Source organism: Mustela nigripes, chromosome 8 (genome assembly GCF_022355385.1).
Source record: "Mustela nigripes isolate SB6536 chromosome 8, MUSNIG.SB6536, whole genome shotgun sequence".
In the NCBI taxonomy this organism is placed as follows: Eukaryota; Metazoa; Chordata; class Mammalia; order Carnivora; family Mustelidae; genus Mustela; species Mustela nigripes.
Window position 1 is genome coordinate 44,604,711 of NC_081564.1, and position 19,709 is coordinate 44,624,419.

At 43.0% G+C, this 19,709-nt stretch overlaps 1 protein-coding gene across 3 annotated transcripts in view; it reads right to left on the minus strand.

Moving 5' to 3' along the window:
* The window catches only part of ANKRD29 (ankyrin repeat domain 29), a 54,447-nt gene extending 34,803 nt beyond the window's left edge, over nucleotides 1-19,644 (minus strand). For 2 of the 3 annotated variants that reach the window (XM_059409364.1, XM_059409362.1), the window contains exons 1-2: nucleotides 19,549-19,644; nucleotides 8,507-8,617 (exon numbers count right to left, since the gene is read on the minus strand). In XM_059409364.1, coding sequence (XP_059265347.1) covers nucleotides 8,507-8,617; nucleotides 19,549-19,569 — 132 coding nt within the window. In that variant the 5' untranslated portion in view covers nucleotides 19,570-19,644. Of the gene's footprint in view, nucleotides 1-8,487; nucleotides 8,618-19,023; nucleotides 19,144-19,548 lie in introns of all 3 variants that reach the window. The other variant, XM_059409363.1, reaches the window with a different exon arrangement.
* Nucleotides 19,645-19,709: the final 65 nt, after the last annotated feature.

Here is a 19,709-nt window from a genome sequence, read left to right on the forward strand (position 1 = left end):
CACATACAACACACATGGGAGACCCCCCCCCTGCAGTGCCAGGTACTGGAAACAGGGGACATTGCACTGCAGGATGCTACAGGAGCTCTTTTTCACAAGGCCACTAGTTTTAAGAGTGGGCGACATAGCTTACTTTCCAAACAGAAACAGACACAGAGAGTTAGATAAAATGAAGAGACAGAAGAATATGTCTCAAATGGAAGAACAGGACAAAACCATAGCAACAAATCTAAATGAAATGGAGATAAGTAACATGCCTGATAGGGAATTTAAAGTAATGGTCCAAAAGATACTCACTGGACTTGAGAATCTCAGGATTTTGAGATCAAGCCCTGTGTCAGGCTCTGCACTGGAACCTACTGAAAATTCCTTCAGGATATATCTGTTAAACCCAACCAGTCCAATGTGTCATTCAAAGCTACCATTTCCTTGTTGAAGGAACAACAAGGGCATGGAACCTACTTAAAATTCTCTCTTTCCCTCTCCCTTTGCCCCTTCCACTCATGCTCTCTCTCTTTCTCTCTCTCAAATAAATGAATAAATCTTAAAAAAAAATCCAAATAACGAGACCCATCTATCTGCTGCCTAGAAGGCTCATTCCAGACCAAAAGTCACCTGCGGATAGAAAGTGAGGGGATGGAGAAACATTTATCATGTACATGGATGTCAAATGAAAGCCTGGGGAGCAATACTTATATCAGACAAAGTAGACTTTGAAAAAAAGACTATAACAAGAGACAAAGAAGGATACCATATAATAATGAGATAATCCAACAAGATATAATAATTATAAATATGTATACACCTGGGCAGTGTGCAAGCAGCACATGGGAGCACCCAAATATATAAAAAGGTTAATAACAAACATAAAGGAACTAACTGAGAGTAATATAATAAGAGTAGGGGACTTTAACACCCCACTTACATCATGGGCAGATTATCAAAACAGAAAATCAACAAGGAAATGGTAGCTTTGAATGACACATTGGACTGGTTGGGTTTAACAGATATATCCTGAATATTCCATTCTAAAACAGCAGAATACACATTCTTCTCAAGTGTACATGTAACATTCACCAGAATAGATCACATATTACATCACAAAACAAATACTGACAAATTCAAAAGATTGTAGTCATTTATGCTTCTTTACTGACCAAAATGCTATGACTAGAGATCAACCACAAGAAAAAAAATCTGGAAAGAGCACAAATACATGAAGTTAATAACATTCTACTAAATAATGGATGGGTCAATGAAGAAATTAAGGAAGAAAGCAAAAACAAAGAAAAAAATGAAAATGAAAACACAAAGGTCCCAAATTTTTGGAATATAGCAAAAGTGTTTCTAAGAAGTAAGTATATGGCAATACGGCAATACAGACCTATCTCAGAAAGCAAGAAAAATCTCAAATAAACAACCTAACCTAACATCTAAAGGAGCGAGAAACAAACAAACAAACAAAACCCAAAACCAAAAGGAAAAAAATAATAAAGATTAGAGCAGAAATAGATGGTAAAGTAAATAAAAAAACAACAGATCAATGAAATCAGGATCAAAAAGAAAAGAGAGAGGATTAAAATAAAATCAGAAGTCAAAAAGGAGAAATAACAACGAACACCATTGAAATACAAAGAATTATTTAAATTCCTAGAAACATATATCCTACCAAAACTGAAACAGGAAGAAATAGAAAATCTGAATAGACCAGTTACCAGCAATGAAATTAAATCAGTAATCAAAAAACTCCCAACAAACAAAAGTCCAACGGGAATCCATCAAAATCCTTAAGGAGAACACAGGCAGCAACATCTTCAACCTCAGCTGCAGCAACTTCTTCCTAGAAACATCGCCAAAACCAAGAGAAGTAAGAGCAAAAATGAACTAGTGGGACTTCATCAAGATCAAAAGATTTGGCACAGCAAAGGAAACAATCAACAAAACCAAAAGACAACCAACAGAATGGGAGAAGATATTTGCAAATGACATGTCAGATAAAGGGCTAGTGTCCAAAATCTATAAAGAACTTATCAAACACAACACCCAAAGAACAAATAATCCAATCAAGAAATAGGCAGAAGACATGAACAGACATTTCTGCAAAGAAGACATCAAAATGGCCAACAGACACAGGAAAAAGTGCTCAATATCACTCGGCATCAGGGAAATACAAATCAAAACCACAATGAGATACCACCTCACACCAGTCAGAGTGGCTCAAATTAACAAGTCAGGAAATGACGGATGCTGGTGAGGATGTGGAGAAAGTGGAACCTTCCTACACAGTTGGTGGGAATGCAAGCTGGTGCAACCACTCTGGAAAACAGCATGGAGTTTCCTCAAAAAGTTGAAAACAGAACTACCCTACAACCCAGCAATTGCACTGCTGGCTATTTGCCCTAAAGATACAAATGTAGTGATCCAAAGTGGCACATGCACTTGAATATTTATAGCAGCAACATCCACAGTAGCCAAACTATAAAAAGAACCTAGAGTCCATCAACAGATGAATGGATAAAGAAGATGTGGTATAAATATACAATGGAATACTATGCAGCCATCAAAAGAAATGAAATCTTGCCATTTGCAACATTGTATATAGAACTAGAGGGCATTATGCTGAGTGAAATAAGTCAACCAGAGAAAGACAATTATCATATGATCTCCCTGATATGAGGAATTTGAGAGGCAGGGCAGGGGGTCATGGGGAGTAGGGGGGAAAAAATGAAACAAGAAGGGATTAGGAGGAAGACAAACCATAAGAGACTCTTAGTCCCATGAAACAAACAGGGTTTCTGGAGTGTAGGGGGGTGTGGAGTGGGTGGCTAGGTTATGGACATTGGGGAGGGTATGTGCCATGATGAGTGCTGTGAAGTGTGTAAGCCAATGATTCACAGACCTGTACCCCTGGGGCAAATAATACATTATATGTTAAAAAAGAAAAAAAAAAGCCCAAGACCAGATGGCTTCACAGGTGAATTCTACCAAACATTTCAAGATAATTCCTATTCTTCCCAAATTATCCAAAAAATATAAGAGGACGGAAAACTTTCAAATTCATTCTGTGAGGCTAGCATTACCCTGATACCAAAACCAGATAAAGACATTACAGAAAAAGTCTTAATGACTACAGGTCATTAATTCTGATGAACATAGATGCAAAAGTCTTCAAAAAATATTAGCAAACAGAACCCAACAATACAGTAAAACAATCATTCACTACAATCAAGTGGGTTTTATTCCTGGGATGCAAGGGTGGTTCAATATTTGCAAATCAATGTGATATGTTATATCAATAAAAGAAAGGATAAAAACCACATGAACATTTTAATAGAGGCAGAAAAAGCATGTGACGAAGTACAACATCCACTCATGATAAAAAATCCTCTGCGAAGTAGGAACATAGGGAACATATCTCAACATAATCAAGGCTATATATGAAAAAATCCACAGTGCACATCATACTCAATGGGGTAAACTGAGAGCTTTTCCCCCCAATACAGGAATAACACAAGGACGTCTACTCTCACAACTTTTATTCAACATAGTACTAGACATCTTAGCCACAGCAATTAGACAAAAAAAGGAAATAAAAGACATAAAATTCATTAGGAAGTAATAAAACTTGCACTATTTGCAAATGACATGCTACTATACATAGAAAATCCTAAAGACTCCAGTGAAAAAATACTTTAGAACTGGTAAATGAATTTGGTAATTTGCAGGATACAAAATCAATGTACAGAAATCATTTGCATTTCTATATACTAATAACAAAGTAGCAGAAAGAGAAATTAAGAAAACAGTCCCACTTGCAATTCTACCAAAAATAATAGAATAGCTAGGAATAAACCTAACCAAGGATGAGAAAGAACTGCATTCTGAAAACTATAAGACATTGATGAAAGAAACTGAAGAGGACACAAACAAATAGAAAGACATTCCATGCTCATGGACTGGAAGAAAAAAAATGGTTAAAATGTCCATATTTCCCCAAACAATCTATAGACTGAACACAATCTGCATAAAAACATTAAAAGCATTTTCTATAGAACAAGTAATCTTAAAATTTGTACAGAATCTCAAAAGACCAAGAATAGCCAAAGCAATCTTGAAAAATAAAAACAAAGCTGGAAATACCACAATTCCAGATTTCAAGTTATATTATAAAGCTGTAGGAATCAAAACAGTATGGTACTGGCACAAAAATAGACACATAAGTCAATGGAACACAATAGAGAGCCCAGAAAGAAACCCATGGTGTTATGGTCAATTAATCTTTGACAAAGGAATGAAGAATATGCAATGGGAAAAAGGCAGTCTCTTCAACAAATGGTGTTGGGAAAACCAGACAGGGACATGCAAAAGAATGAAACTGGACCACCTTCTTTACATCATCCCCAGATGGATACCCAGATAAACTTAAAATGGATTAAGAACTTAAATATGAGACCTCAAACCATAGAAATTCTAGAAGAGAGCACAGACAGTAGTTTCTGTGACATCAGCCATAACATCTTTCTAGATATGTCTCCTGAGGCAAGGGAAACAGAAGGAAAAATTAAGCATTGGGACCACATCAAAATAAAATGTTTCTGCACAGCAAAGGAAACAACAGACAAAACTAAAAGCCTACTGAATTGGAAAAGATATTTGCTAATGACAAATCTGATAATGGATTAGTATCCAAAATGTATAAAGTCATACAACTAAACACCCCAAAATCAAATAATCCAATTTGAAAACAGGCAGAAGACATAAACAGACATTTCTCCAAAGAAGACATCCAGATGGCCAAAAGACACATGAGAAGATGCTCAACATCACTCCTCCTCAGGGAAATACAAATGAAAACCACAATGAGATACCACCTCACTCCTGTCAGTATGGCTAGAATCAAAACCACACACACACACAAAAGAAGTATTGGCGAGGATATGGAGAAAAAGGAACCCTCATGCACTGTTGATAGGAATGCAAATTGGTGCAGCCACTGTAGAAGATAGTATGTAGATTCCTCAAGAAATTGAAAATAGAAATACCCTAGGACCCAGGAATTGCGCTCCTGGGTACTTGCCCAAAGAATACAAAAACACTCATTTGAAGGGATATATGCACCCATATGTTTATTAAAGCATTATTTACAACAGCCAAGATATGAAAGCAGCCCAAGTATCCATCAATATATGAATGGATAAAGAAGATAACTATAAAAAAAAAGATACTTATGTATATATCTATACACACACACACACACACACACACAGGAATATTATTCAGCCGTAAAAAAGAATGAAACCTTGCCCTTTGCAACAACATGGATTGATCTGGCGAGTATAATGTTAAGCAAAATAAGGCAGTCAGGGAAAGTAAATACAATATGATTTCACTCATATGTAGAATCTAAGAAACAAAGCAAACAAACAAAAGGAAAAAAGGAGACAAACCAAGAAACAGACTCTTAACTACAGAGAACAAACTGATGGTTACTAGAGGAGAGATGGTTGGGGGATGAGTGAAATAGGTGAAAGGGATTAAGAATTAATGAGACTAAGTAATATATGGACTTGTTGAAGCATTATACTATACACCTGAAATTAACTAACACTGCATGTTAATTACACATTAAATTTTAAAAAGAAATCCAATCTGAATAAACAGTTATTCATCCTTTCCATGAGAAGTGAGAAAAAATTTTTTTATTACAGGCTATACTTTTTTTTTTAATACAGGTTATACTTGCTTCAAAATAAAAATCAATCATGAGGCACAAGGAGTACAGAGCAACTTAAATTTTGATATTTAAAAAGAAAGATAAAAAGTGTTATATGCATCTGCTTTAAAGGAAAGTGCCTTGAATGAAACAAAATATAAAAATACTTTATAAATTGCATTTCAACTTCACATCATGGTCAATTGAGAAAAAGTCAGAGGTTGAGGCAAAGGAGAAAGAGAATGAAGTAGTAGTATCTGTTGATGTATTTATTAAGCTAGACAAAAATGTTTCCTTTATATCCAAAATTATCAGGCTGGACAAACTATAATTTCCTAAAGGTTAAGGTTAATTTATTTTACTGGCTGATGTTAAAATGTACCTTTTAAAACCAACTGATTTTGAACATTGGATACAGTGGATATAAATGTGGCGAAGACCACAACAAACACTACAATGACCTTCATACGTCTTAAAAGGCTAGAGGGAGCTTGCCAGTGCTCATCTGATGGTTATTGTGCATTAGAGAGATAAAGGAGGCAGGAAACGACAGATGTTGGTGAGGATGGGGAAAAAGTGGAACCCTCCTACACTGTTGGTGGGAATGCAAGCTGGTGCAGCCACTCTGGAAAACAGTGTGGAAGTTCCTCAAAAAATAGAGCTATCCTATGACCCAGCAACTAGACTCACTCCTTTGGGTTAAGGAATCATTCTTCCAGAAAGCTGTGAATAAAATGAGTTTCATTGTTGTTGTTGTTGTTGTTGTTTTAAAGATTCTATTTATTTGACACAGAGAGAGAGATCACAAGTAGGCAGAGAGGCAGGCAGAGAGGAGGGGGCAGGAAGCAAGCTCCCCGCTGAGCAGAGAGTCCAATGTGGGGCTTGATCCCAGGATTCTGAGACCATGACCTGAGCCGAAGGCAGAGGCTTAACCCAATGAGCCACCAGGCGCCCCATAAAATGAGTTTTTATTTCAAATGAGGAAGAGTCAACACATTAGTATTGTTCATAGAAGCAAAATTTCTGATTGAGATAGCAGACCAAGAGAGACAGAGGATGAGCTCTGAGGGGAATGGAGGTAGCAGGACAAGTCACACACTTTCCAAGGAGGAAAGGGTGCTGGGGAGGCTGAGAGTACGGGGTACTTACTATCTTGGGGGCAGAATGTGTGTAGCACTGAGAGGTGGCCCCTAGGACACTGAAAGTCAGGAAAAAGTTATAGGGGTGGCTGAGAAAAGGTGACTTCAAGGAAAAGAGGAAACGTGGTCATCATTGTGATCGGGGGTGAGGCCCCAATGAAAACCAGAGCTCCTATGCATTGTGGCCCAGAAGACCCATGTATGACTGGTGTGACAAGTTCACAGATGCCTGACCTCATATCAGTCTGGGTCCCAGCAAGGAGCCGAGGGCGTAGTCACACTGGGATAGCTGGAAGAAAGTTTAGTGATTTTTAAAGCTGTGCCCCGGGCACAGGACACTACAAGAACAATGTTGGACTGTGAGCTAGCGGCAATGGGGCTCCCTTGCCAGCCTAGCCTGAAGGCACAGGGTGGTGGGGGAGGGCAGTGACTCCCAGGACACAGAACTAGAGCACTGCTGCCAGACAGAGCAGGACCACCAGGTTCCCCGACATCCCTGTCCTCCTGCCCTCCGATTCCTACCAGTGTTCCCATTGGCCACCCCAAATGGAGGCCAGAGGGAAGCAAGTCCACTAGGCCCTACCTTTCAGGATCTGGGACACAGAGCCAGCTGAAGAGGGGTCTGGGTGGGTCTGGAGGTGCAGACCCAAGACACTGCACACCGATGCCCCCAGTGGGCAAAATGGAGCCAACCCAGATATCCCAGGGTGCAGCTGATCGCACTTACCAAACTTGTGCAATACAAGTTGGAAATGCCACATCCTGTTTTTGGGAAAACTATAAGGCTCCCTTGAAAACATCTTTATCCCTAAAATACAAATACTTGTTCTCTCTCTCTCTCAGTCTTCCTGATCCCTCAAGATGCATCGTCCTGCTGAGTACAGAGGAATCCCTGCTTCTGTCTGGGGAGGGACCATCATTCCCAGATGATGACTGCCAGTGGGCAGTAGTATCCATCTTTAGACCCTTACTTGCCAGTGAGTGTACTGATGTTTGCAACGATAATGAAAGGTAAGAGGCTGGGTGGTGGCTTCCGTTCTCAGTTCTCTTCTCCTTGTAGAAAAACCCAACTTACACACTCATGGCAGTCCTCTTCTGCTCTGAATTATCTCCACTTCCCATGGAAGCCATTGGTTTGAATTCTGTGACTAAAAACGCTTTTCTTCTTGGACCTTGCCAATTCTAATTCCCAGTGAAGTGCCTCTTTCCTTATTGTGGCTGCTTTCCGTTTTCGGCATGTAATGGTTTCCCTAATATGTCTTTAAATTTTTTAAATATTTATTTATTTGAGAGAGGAGAGAGCGCATATGCGTGTAAAGTATGTGAGTCGTAGGGAGAGGCAGAGGGAAAGAATCCCAAGCAGACTCCCCACTGAGCACAGAGACTGACTCGGGGCTCTATCTCATACCCCGAAATCACGACCTGAGCAGAAATCAAGAGTTGGACCCTTAACCAACGGAGTCACCCAGTGCCCCCTAACCCTGAATATGTTTTTACATTCACCAGGGTACCGTGGACTTTATAAAGGATAAAGCAAGCATACAGAGCGAGTAGGTAAGCACCGTAAAGGGCAATGTATTCGGGAGCTGCTCTCATGCCGGCAGGGGAAATGGTGTGCCCTTGGCATGCATATACCGCAGGAATCCATCCGTACACTGTCCCTGCAGTCCACATCCACTCGACCGCTGTTCAGCAACAGCCTAAGCAGGGCCAGGTTGCCTCTCCTTGCTGCCCAGAAGGCGGCGTTGGCAAGTGGAGTTTCCTTCTGCAGAAGCAAAATGAGACAGGATCTTAAACTTGACATCCATTAAGTTGACATCCATTAATGTGCTTCTACGCAAAGATATGCCATTCAAAAAGCAGAATTTCCAGATGTGTCGTAGCATGGAAAAGACAGCTCCTCCCGCGACGGAGGACTGTAACATACGTGGCTATGGAACACATTCTATTTTGTACCAGATACGGGAGTGTTGGGGAGTGTTGTTACAAAGAGCAGCATTGTTGATAATATAGCACTATTAATATCTTATTTCCCACGAGTGCTCTCACTTTCCTGCCTCTGTGTCTTTGTTCACAGTTTCCTTTTTGCTTGAGAGGAGTTTTCCCCCATCCTTCAAGACTAAGGCTCTGCTTAAGTGCTATTTCCTCCCTGAAACATTCCTAAATCCTTAAGCAGAGAGAAATCTCTCCCAATTCTGACCTCCCCAAACCACACTTTTTCTAAGCCCTCAGCTTTCTATCTGATTCCAGCTTTCTGGGTCAAGGCCTCCCCTGTGCCCTACACCTAATTTTCTTTGCTGGAAACTTGCCAGAGGATTCAGTGAAGAATTAGGAACTCTGGGCAGAAAACACTGTTACATGTCCTCATACGGATCTTTCTTTCCACTGCTGCCTTAAAGTTGCAAAGTTAATGTTGGAATCATCCTATGGAAGGAATAGAGCTGGCAAACAGTTCTTCAAAAATCCAAGTGGCAGAGTTGACTGAAGTACAGCTGCCTTTCCTAAAACACAACAGTTTGTTTTGCGTCTATAGAGAAGAGTCCATGCCAGGGGAGGGTGGGGGGTGGAGGGGAGGCTCTGGAACCAGACAGCTCTGGGTTTCAACCCTAGCCCTGGGCAAGTGACTTGGCCTTGGTGAGTCTTACACCACCTGCCTTGAAGTTTTAGGTAAGGATTAAATGATGTAGGTTAATTGGTGAATACAGTACCCAACACATCATAAATGCTTTTCCCCCTCTGTCCACTTTTCTTTAGAACGTTAGAATCAGTAGGCAAAATTAAATTGAGTATTGGTACTATGAAGAATTTTTCTGGCCTCAGGAAATTTTCTAGCGTTCAAATTGTTTAATAAAAGCATGTTTTGGGTGGGCTTAAAACACCCATCTCACCCCAACCCCTTTTATGTGCTATTATCTGATAAAGTAGTAAAGTATATACTGATAAAGTAGTAAATTTAGTATCTTACTCACCTATGCTAAGTTAAAAAGAAAACACAACAATGTCACCCACAACAAGGAGCCATCTGATAATAAATTTTTTTTTTTTTAATTTTTAAGTAATGTTCACACCCAGTGCAGGGCTCAAACTCACAACCCTGAGATCAAGAGTCTCATCTACTCACTGAGCCAGCCAGGCACCTGTCCACAGAGCCATCTCAAGTGAGAGCATTGTGAGAGCACCATGAAGCGGGTATTTGTTGGTATGAGGATTTCTTTTCTGCAGTCCTTCAGCTCACCCACAATTTAGTGCTCTCGTGCGTGCTTGGAGGAGAGCATGGACAAGTAGGGAGTGCTAAGCACGTTGCAAACATACTTTGAATAGTTTCCTGGCTCAGGTAGGAGGAAAACAAAAATCCCTTCAAATTCCGGATGAACAATGTGCTTTCCCTAAAAGCATAAATGTTATGGTCCCAGTTTTCAGGCCAAATTGCAATGGTGACCTTCACACCCAGGGCTGGCGGCTTTTGTACCAGGCTGGGTCCCCCATTACAGCTGTCGGTGACTGGCTGAAGTGATGGCCAGCCAGGTCTGACTTGTATCAGAAATCACGAAACTGGGGTGCCTGTGAGTTAAAGCCTCTGCCTTCGGCTCGGGTCATGACCCCAGGGTCCTGGGATTGAGCCCCGCATCGGGTTCCCTGCTCAGCTGGAGGTCTGCTTCTCCCTCTGCCTGCTGCTCCCCCTACTTGTGTGTGTACTCTCTCTCTCTTTCTCACTATCAAATAAATAAATAAAATCTTTAAAAAGAAAAAAAAGAAAGAAAGAAAGAAAAAAAAATCACGAAACAATGCCCTTTCCATAGGGAGATTGCACAAGGCCAAAATGAAGCCTCGAGGGTGAATTAGGAAGAGAACTTAATTCGTACCAGGAGCAGCTCTGCTGGCTTTTCCTGAAACAGGAAGACTTGAGAGTAATAAATTGTAAATCATTTTTAGTGATTTTGTTGTTTCTCTTTAACCTCAAATTATTTTCAAAAACCTCTGGAAACCACAAGCTTCTATTGTCATAATAATTTCTCTGGCCTTGAGGATAGATAGCCTCAGGGCTTTCTCTCCTGTCAGGGCTAGATTCCTTGGTTTCCCACAAGGTTTTAGAAACTGAGCTTTTTGAAAAGCCAGACAGATTTCATTCTCCTTCAAGTGTCTGATGTACTGGGAGGTGGAGGCAAGAAGAGTTGGTTTGGGCTAAGAAAGAGCTGAGTTCAAGTCCTGAGTCTGCTACTTCCTAGCTCTGTGACCCGGGGCATGTTATTTAACTTCTCTCTGTCCCACTAAAATGGGACTAATAATGCCAGGAATAGTGCCTCTGCCATGTGCTGTTGGAGAGTTAAAGGAAAGAATACATGTCAATTCAGTTTGATGACGAATACTCAAGAAATGCTAGCTATAAATGCACAGTCCTTTGAAATTCATTTGCTTGGTCAATGGCCTATATTAGGGACAGTGGTACTGACCAGGGTTTAGGACAAGGGGTATGAGTCAACCTTGATCTCCGCTCTAATGGCTTTACAGCCCAGGAGGGAAGCAAGTCGTGCCAATAGGCAGCAGATGTAATCCCAGGTACTAGAGCAGGAATGCGGGTTACTTGTGAGAGCAGAGAATGGCTGAGCCTTTACGAAGGAGGTAGCCAGGAATGGCTTCAAAGAGAAGGAATTCTCGAAAACAGTCTCCAAAGATGAACAGGGAGCTGGGTAAAGAGCATCCCAGGCAGACAAGGCAGTGAAGCAAAGACACGGAGGCTCACCCCAGTGTGCTGGGAACTGTCCTTAGCTCAGAAGGGCTGGACTGAAGGATGGGAGTGGAGAGAGGTCAAGGAACTGATAGCAGACAGGGCCAGATCCTGAAGGATCTGCTGTGCCATGCTATGGGGTTTGCCTGGGCACTGGGGAGCCAAGGCAGAGCTCTAAGGTGAGGAGATACTATTGGTTTTGTGTTTTAGGAAGATCCCTGTGGCAGCCTCAGGGAGAATGGATTGATGCCTGGAGCCGGACTGAGGTTGGTGTCTATAGGGTTAGGGAACTATTGTATAGACAGGGCAGGAGAAAATGAGGGCCAGAGCTCAAGCAACAATAGTGGGATGGGAGAATGAGAGAGACTAGAGAAATTTTAAGGAACCAAACTGAACAGTTTTGGTCTGCGACCGAATACGCAGGAGAAGGTGGCAGGAGGCCCCTGGACTGACCCCTGGGGTTCTGGTTTGAGTGCCTGGTTGAGATGGTGCCATTCCCAAGAGTGGGGAATGCTGTAAGAAGGGCAGGCTTTGGGGGAAAATGATGAGATCAGCTGTGAACCCGCTTTCAGTGCCTAAGGGGTGTTGTGGGGAAATGACCACCATAAACATGGCTAAGCTCTCCTACCACGCTGCTAAGGCGGACACAGTTAGTGGAGGGAAGGTATCTTGCACTAAGACTTACTTAGTGCTTACGTGTACCAGCTGGTACCTGCTCCGCACATACTACCTCATTGAACCCCCACCAGAGCTCGGAGAGGTGGGCACTGTCGCTATGCCACTGCTCAGGTGAACTAAGGGAAAGACGACAGGCACGCTTCAGACCCAGGCCGTCAGGTGCTCGGGGCTGCCCTTTTAGCCATCCCACTGGCCGGCCTCTGGAGGAATTCTGTAGAAAGCAAGGAATAAGGCAGCACTGACCCCAATGGTCTCCTTCCCTACCTCATTCCAAGTCCCCTGACCTCCCTTCTCTTTGGGGTTGATGCACATCACCTTGGCTCGATAATTTCCGAATCTCCTCCGGCCTGAAACGCATATCATCATAAGTACTGGCGAGTGAAAGAGGGGCAAGTCCTTTAGCCTTTGAAGGAGATGATGCACATGGAAATGCTTTACTATTTAACCTCTTTCTTGGTTTTTCTGATCTCTATAGTGAGGCCGGTGAGCCTCGCTCAGGCAGGACGACAGCAGCTCCAACCAACACTGCCATCTTGCTCTGTACTGGGTGTCCTTCCACTGCTCTGATGCATTAATTCCCAGAACAGCCGCATGACATCGGTGTTTTCTTATTCTTTCCATTCTTTTTTTTTTTTTTTAAAGATTTTATTTATTTATTTATTTGAGAGAGACATCAAGAGCACAAGCAGGGAAATGGTTAGAGGGAGAGGGAGAAGCAGGCTCCCCGCTGAGCAGGGAGCCCGACATGGGGCTTGATCCCAGGACCCTGGTTTCATGACCTGAGCTGAAGGCAGACATTTAACCAACTGAGCCACCCATGTACACATATAATCCCATTCTTAAGATGAGGTAATGAGGGGCGCCTGGGTGGCTCAGTGGGTTAAGCCTCTGCCTTCGGCTCAGGTCATGATCCCAGGGTCCTGGGATTGAGCCCTGCATCCGGCTCTCTGCTCAGCGGGGAGCCTGCTTCCCCCGCTCTCTGCCTGCCTCTCTGCCTACTTGGGATCTCTGTCTGTCAAATAAATAAATAAAATCTTTAAAAAAAAAAAAAGATGAGGTAATGAGGCACAGTAACAAATCACTCAAGGTCATAGAGTTAAGAAGTAATAGAAACGGCATTCAAACTCAACTCCAAGTCAAGTCTGAGGTTTTATATCTTATACCCTGGGAGAAAAACTAAGTGTAAACTTCCACATATGCCATATTTTCTTCTCCTTTTCTCCCATTTACTGGCAGGATTTTGGCTCATGCTCTGTTCATTATTACAATTCCAGCAATTAGTCACAGGAAGGACGGGAAGAGAAGGGAAATTGTTACTTGTACAGAACTGGAATTCTGTTCAAAAGCTAAGAGGGGGTAGAGATTTAAACCATCAGTTTAAAAAAAGGGTTTAGAATACTGTGGGTTTCGATTGTTAATTCCACCAAGAGAACATTAGTAATGAATTTCTTCGATGTTAGCAGCCACATTAAATAAGGATAGAATGCAGGACTGAGAAGCCATGAGCAAAAGGACACTTTAGCGATGTCACTGTCTATTCTTTTTAAGATTTTAAAATTAATTTGAGAGAGTGAGAGCAGGGGTAGGAGCAGAGGGAGAAGGACAAGCAGACTCTATGCTGAGTGAAGAGCCTGATATGGGGCTTGATCTTAGGACCCTGAGACCATGACCTGAGCCGAAACTAAAAGTCAGATGCTTAATGGCACAGCCACCCAGGCACCCTGTCACTGGCTATTTTAACACATTGTCCCCTTCATGCTAAGTACTTGAAATTTTCAGAATGCTTGATAAACATTACAGAAGCCTAAATCCTATGTTGTATTGTTACACTTCTAACGATGATGGGAAACTAGAGAGAAAAAGTACGTGATTTGCGCCAAGCATTCTACCTTAGAGATCAGTAAACATTTCCAAACTCAGAACTCGCAAGACCATGTCGAAGTTCTAAGACATGTATGTCAAGCATAGGCTTATCTATAGAGATAGAAAGTAGAGTAGCAGTTATCTATAGCTGGGATGTTTGGAGTGGGGGATAGAGAGTGATTGCTAATGGGCATGTGATTTATTTGGGGGGGGATGATTAAAATATCCTAAAATTGTGCTGGTGGTTGCACAACTCTGAATATACTGAAAACCACTGAAATGAACACTTTCCATGGGTGAGTTATATGGTATGTTTCAATAAAGTTGTTTAAAAACATATGTGGCTTTGTAAATTTATTTTCCTGTAGTTCAAATAATTTTAGCTGACTGGTAAACTGAAGCCAATTAGGAGATGATTTATGCACTTTCAGAACAAGGATGGAAAATACAAGTCCCCCTACTTTTAGCCCAGCCATGAGCAGCTTCTAACACCAAGGTGAAACATGGTATTGAGACACTCTGTCCTCTCTGGGAAGACGTGCTCAAGAAAGATGCAGGCATGGTTTTATCTCTAGCGATGTTTCCTCTGTGGTGGTGACCTCCTTCACCACGTGAAGAGTCTCCTTCCTCATTGTGTTAGGTTTTTGGCAACCTCAGGCCTGAAGAGTAAGTCCTGATACAGCCGTTTACAGAGTCACAAGTTGGTAGACTGAAATCTGTGACCTTTATTCCACAAAAAGGCTCAGACCTGCACTCTGAGTTTGCTTTTACTTTAAAAAATAATTCTAACAAACGTGTCTGTTTTCCCAACCAGAACAGAGGAGAACTTGCCAATTTGGAAAGAGGAAGTTTACTGGAGGCAGACCGGGGATTGCTGATAGCTTAATGGAGCAAGGAGGAGCTGCAAAAGGGTCTGTGTGGCTCAGAAGCAAAGAGCTCTACACGCGGTGACTCTACGTTATCAATACGAGGCTAACTTGTGACTAGTGATGCTCTGTTGATCCTCCCACAGACTCGGCCAACCACTTTGGAGACCCAGGGACGAGGCCTATGAGACTTTCAGAGTCTTGTGAAAATAAAGTTAATCTATGGCTCTAAAATCAAAGTGAATGAATAAAAGAGTTAGAAAATGTACCATCTTTGTCAACTCTATTCACTGCTAAATTCGGTATTCATAAAATATTAATGGCACATGAAAATAATTTGTAGGTCTGATTTTCTCTCTGCACAAGAATTATAATATATGGACACTGCAGAAAAATCATGGGCCAATATAAATTAAATGTTACTCATGGCTAAATTGCTTTAATAGCAATATAATAAACACCCTTCCAAAAATGTACAGTAAGAAGTCTATCATCTTGGGCAGAGGGCACATTTTAATATGCCTGATGGTATGCCTGCTAGGGCTAGTGCAGGCTCTGTTGATGGGCGTGCTACTCTGCTTCCCTTGCCCTCAGGCCTTCCCTGTGTGCTGTGCGGAAGTCCACTTCGTGCAAAATCAACTCCGTGTCCTTAACCTAACACAGTGTCTCCTCTGTCTCCCTGCTCTAAGCTCCAGGTGTCTCCCAGCTGTTGGGGACTAAGCCTTCTCCCACACCAGCCCCAGAGTGGAAAATGCTCTTAGGCTCTCCTCCCTTGTTTTGGAGATGCCGCCCTTCCGGTCAAGTATACAAACCTCTGCTCCTTCAGGACTCAGGCCATCCCACCTGCTTCTCCTGTGCCTCGCCTCGCCTAGTAGCTGTCACGTCCTCGTCATTCTCCCTTCTTCACGGCAAATTCTGGCACTTTCCTTCCTACCCACCCCAATTCTGATCTCATCCTGGCCTTCACTTTACAAAACATGGATAAGGTTTGCTCAACCTCACCTCCTTTCCTCTAACCCCAACGGAAGAGTTTCCTCTCCACCTGTCTGGGGGAACCCCTACAAGGAATGAAGCCATGCTCTCACACCCTGCCTCACCCCCCTCCTGCATGCTTCCTCACTCAGCTCAGCCATCCCCTCCATTGAGCCTCCCTATCATCATTTCAAATACTTATTTATTTTCTGATTTACATACTACAAAATTCACCCTTTTAAAGCATATAATTCCGTGGTTTTTAGTGTGTTCCTAAGGTTGCATTACCATCATGAGTACAGAACATTTTCATCACCTCCTACCTATTAACAATCTCTCTCCATCCCCCGATTCTTCCCTAGACCCAGGGAACCAAGAATCTGCTTTCTGTCTCTATGGATTTGCTTATTCTGATCATTTCATATAAGTGGCATCATATAATATGTGGCCTTTTGGGTCTGGCTTCTTTTACTCAACATAATGGTATCCAGGTTCACCCACATTATAGCATGTGTCACAGCTTCCTTCTTTTTTTATGGTGAATGATATTCTATTGTGTGGATACACCATGGTATGGACTGAAGATTTGTGTCCCTCCTTGCCCCCAAACTCATATGTTGAAGCCCCAATTTCCAATGTGACAGTATTTGGAGGTGATTCCTTTAGGGAGGTAATTAGGTTAGATGAGATCAAGAGGGTACTGCCCCCATGATGGAATCAGTGTTCTTACAAGAAAAGGAAGAGACACCAGAGATTTCTTTCTCAGTAGGAGGATCCAGTGAGAATGTGGCTGTTACCAAGCCAGGAAGAGATCTCTCATCAGACAGCAAATCTCCAGCACCTTGATCTTGGACTTTCCAGCCTCCAAAACTGTGAGAAATTAAATGCCTGCTGTTCAGGTGCCTGGTTGGCTCAGTCATGAAGTGTCTGCCTTCAGATAGGGTCATGATCCCGGGGTCCTGGGATCGAGCCCCACATTGGGTTCTCTGCTTGTGTTCCTGCTCTCGCTGTCTCTCTCTCTCTCTCTGTCAAATAAATAAATAAAATCTTAAAAAAAAAAAAAGCCTGATGTTTAAGCTACCCACTCTATAGTATTTTGTTATGGCAGCTCAAGCTAATACTTACATTTTGTTTATTATCAACGATAAACAAAACGATGGGCATTTGGGTTGCTTCTACTTTTTGGCAATTATGAATAACAAAATTAATATTTGTGTCAAGTTTTTGTGTAAACATGCATTTTCATTTCTTTTGGGTATATATGCAGGAGGGGAATTGCTGGGTCATATGGTAACTCTACGTTTAACTTTTGGAAAAATAACCAGATTGTTTCCTAATATGATTGCGTTACTTTATACCCCTACCATGGAGATATGAAGACTTGACTTTATCTACATTCTTGCCAACACCTGACACTGTTTTATTGATTATAATCATCCTAGTGGGTGTGGAGTGATGTCTAATTATGGTTTTGATGTGCATTTCCCTAATGACTAAAGGCATTGAGCGTCTTTTCAGGTGCTTATTGGCCATTTGTATATTTTCTTGGGAGAAACGTCTGTTCATCTCCTTTGCCCGTTTTTTTTTTTTTTTTTAAAGATTTTATTTATTTATTTGACAGAGATCCCAAGCAGGCAGAGAGGCAGGCAGAGAGAGAGGGAGGAAGCAGGCTCCCCGCTGAGCAGACAGCCCGATGCAGGGGCTCAGATCCCAGGACCCTGAGATCAGAACCTGAGTCGAGGGCAGAGGCTTTAACCCACTGAGCCACCCAGGCACCCCTCCTTTGCCCATTTTTAAATTGGGTTATTGTCTTTTTGTTGTTGGGATGTTTGTCATCATTTAAAGATGGTCACGTCTCTACCATTTTAAAGCAAACAAACCCTTGGCCAACTCCAAATCCCTACTGTGGCCACAGTTTCTTGCAGAATTTTTTGAAACAGCTCTAGACCCTGGTGGTTCCTACCCACTCTCTTTTGAAGCTATTGCAATCAAGCTCCTGAAGCCAGCATGTCACTAAAACTGCTCAGAGCAAGGTCACCAGTGGCTGTTTGTTACTAAACACAATGGACACTTTTTAATTCCCAGCTTGATTTCTCTGCAGTATTTATCACTGAGTTCCTCCCCTTCTTTACCAAAGGTTTAGAGATCCTTGGCTTCCATATCAGCACATGCTTCTGATTGTTCTCATACATTGCTGACTGCTCTTCAGTTTTCTAAATGGGCTTCTCTTATTCTGCTCATTCTCAAAGTTTGATCTTCGAGATTTTGTCTTCAGTGCGCTGCTTTCCACTTTTACATGGTCTCAGGGGGGCAATCACATTCATTCTCACGGGTTTAATTACCACCTAACACTGCTCACTTCTATATCTCATCTCTACCTCCTGCCTAGACTATACTCCAAGGTTGACTATACTCTGGGGTTCCCATTATGTAGATCTGTCTAATCAACATCTCTTTCTGGACTTCCGTCTATCCTTAAACTTTACATGTCCCAAACCAAACATTTTATCTTTACCTCTCTAGTCTTCCCTAACTTAAGGGAAAACATCAATTACAGAATTTCATGGATTAAAATTTTTTTAAGTCACTCACATTTGTTTATTTCCTTCCATTCCAGACACCTGTTCCCTAGTCCCTACCATTTAACAAGAGGACCCAGCTCTGCCTCCCTTCTTCAAACTGTGGCCAGAGATCTTTCTAACATGCAAATCTCAACATATCAGTCCTCTTTACAGGAGTTACTGTAGGAGATGGAAGCTAGACACATTAGGGTTTCAATGTTAAAACCATTCATTTACTGGCTGCAGGACCGTGATGAGTTACTTAACTTTTCCATGTTTTAGTGTTCTTGCTTTAAGGGGGGAAAAAAAAAAGGCGAGAAACACACGAAAGTACCATTTCACGGATCTTCCTGAGGATTCAGAAGGTGCGCCCAGACGCCCTTGGCTGAGTCAGGCACATTTTAAGTGCTCAACACATTTTAATTATTTTTATTAGGACCTCTCAATAGAGGCAAATCAAGTACCGTTACTTTCATCCTGAAATGTGAGGATTAAATGGAATGACCTGGAACTCTTAAGACTCCTTTGGACACTGAAGCCAGGAAATCAGTGGCAGCTCCATTCTGCTGGGCACTCAGCTTCAGCGTCCAAAATGTGCTCTGGAGAGGAGGCGACAGGGGTGCCGCTGGCATTCAGAAAGGAGGACCCAGAATCAGGAATTGGTGCCGCAGCCCGGGTCTCTCCCCGGGGCGCGGCCACGGGACAGCGCTGACCTCGGGCTTCTTCCCGCCCCCGCCCGTTACCCCGGCGACGGTCCCCGCCGCCCCTTCGCTCTGCGGCCGGGCTCTCCTGACCTGCCGCCGCCAGTACCGAAAGCCTTTCAAGCAAAGCCCACACCGCCAAACCACCAACCACAGGAGCCACATCGCCCGGTACCTTCCCTCCGTCCCCCGCCAGCACCCAGGGCGGCGCTCACTCCACCCTGCGGGCCCCCCGGCGCCAGCCACCCCGGGAGCTCCCCTGGTGCGGGCCCGCCGCCGGAGGTCTTCCGCCCGGCCCGGCACTCCCTCCCCGAGCCCGCGGCGCTCACCTTGAAGGACATCCTGCACATGTCCGCGGCCACGCCAGCGAGACCGCGGCGCTTCCGGCCCGGGGCGCCCGGGCGCCCGCCCCAGCCCGCCCTCCCCTCCCCGCCGCGTTCCGCAGTGGGGCGGTCTCCCGCGCCGCGCGCTCCCGCCGCCGCCTCAGACC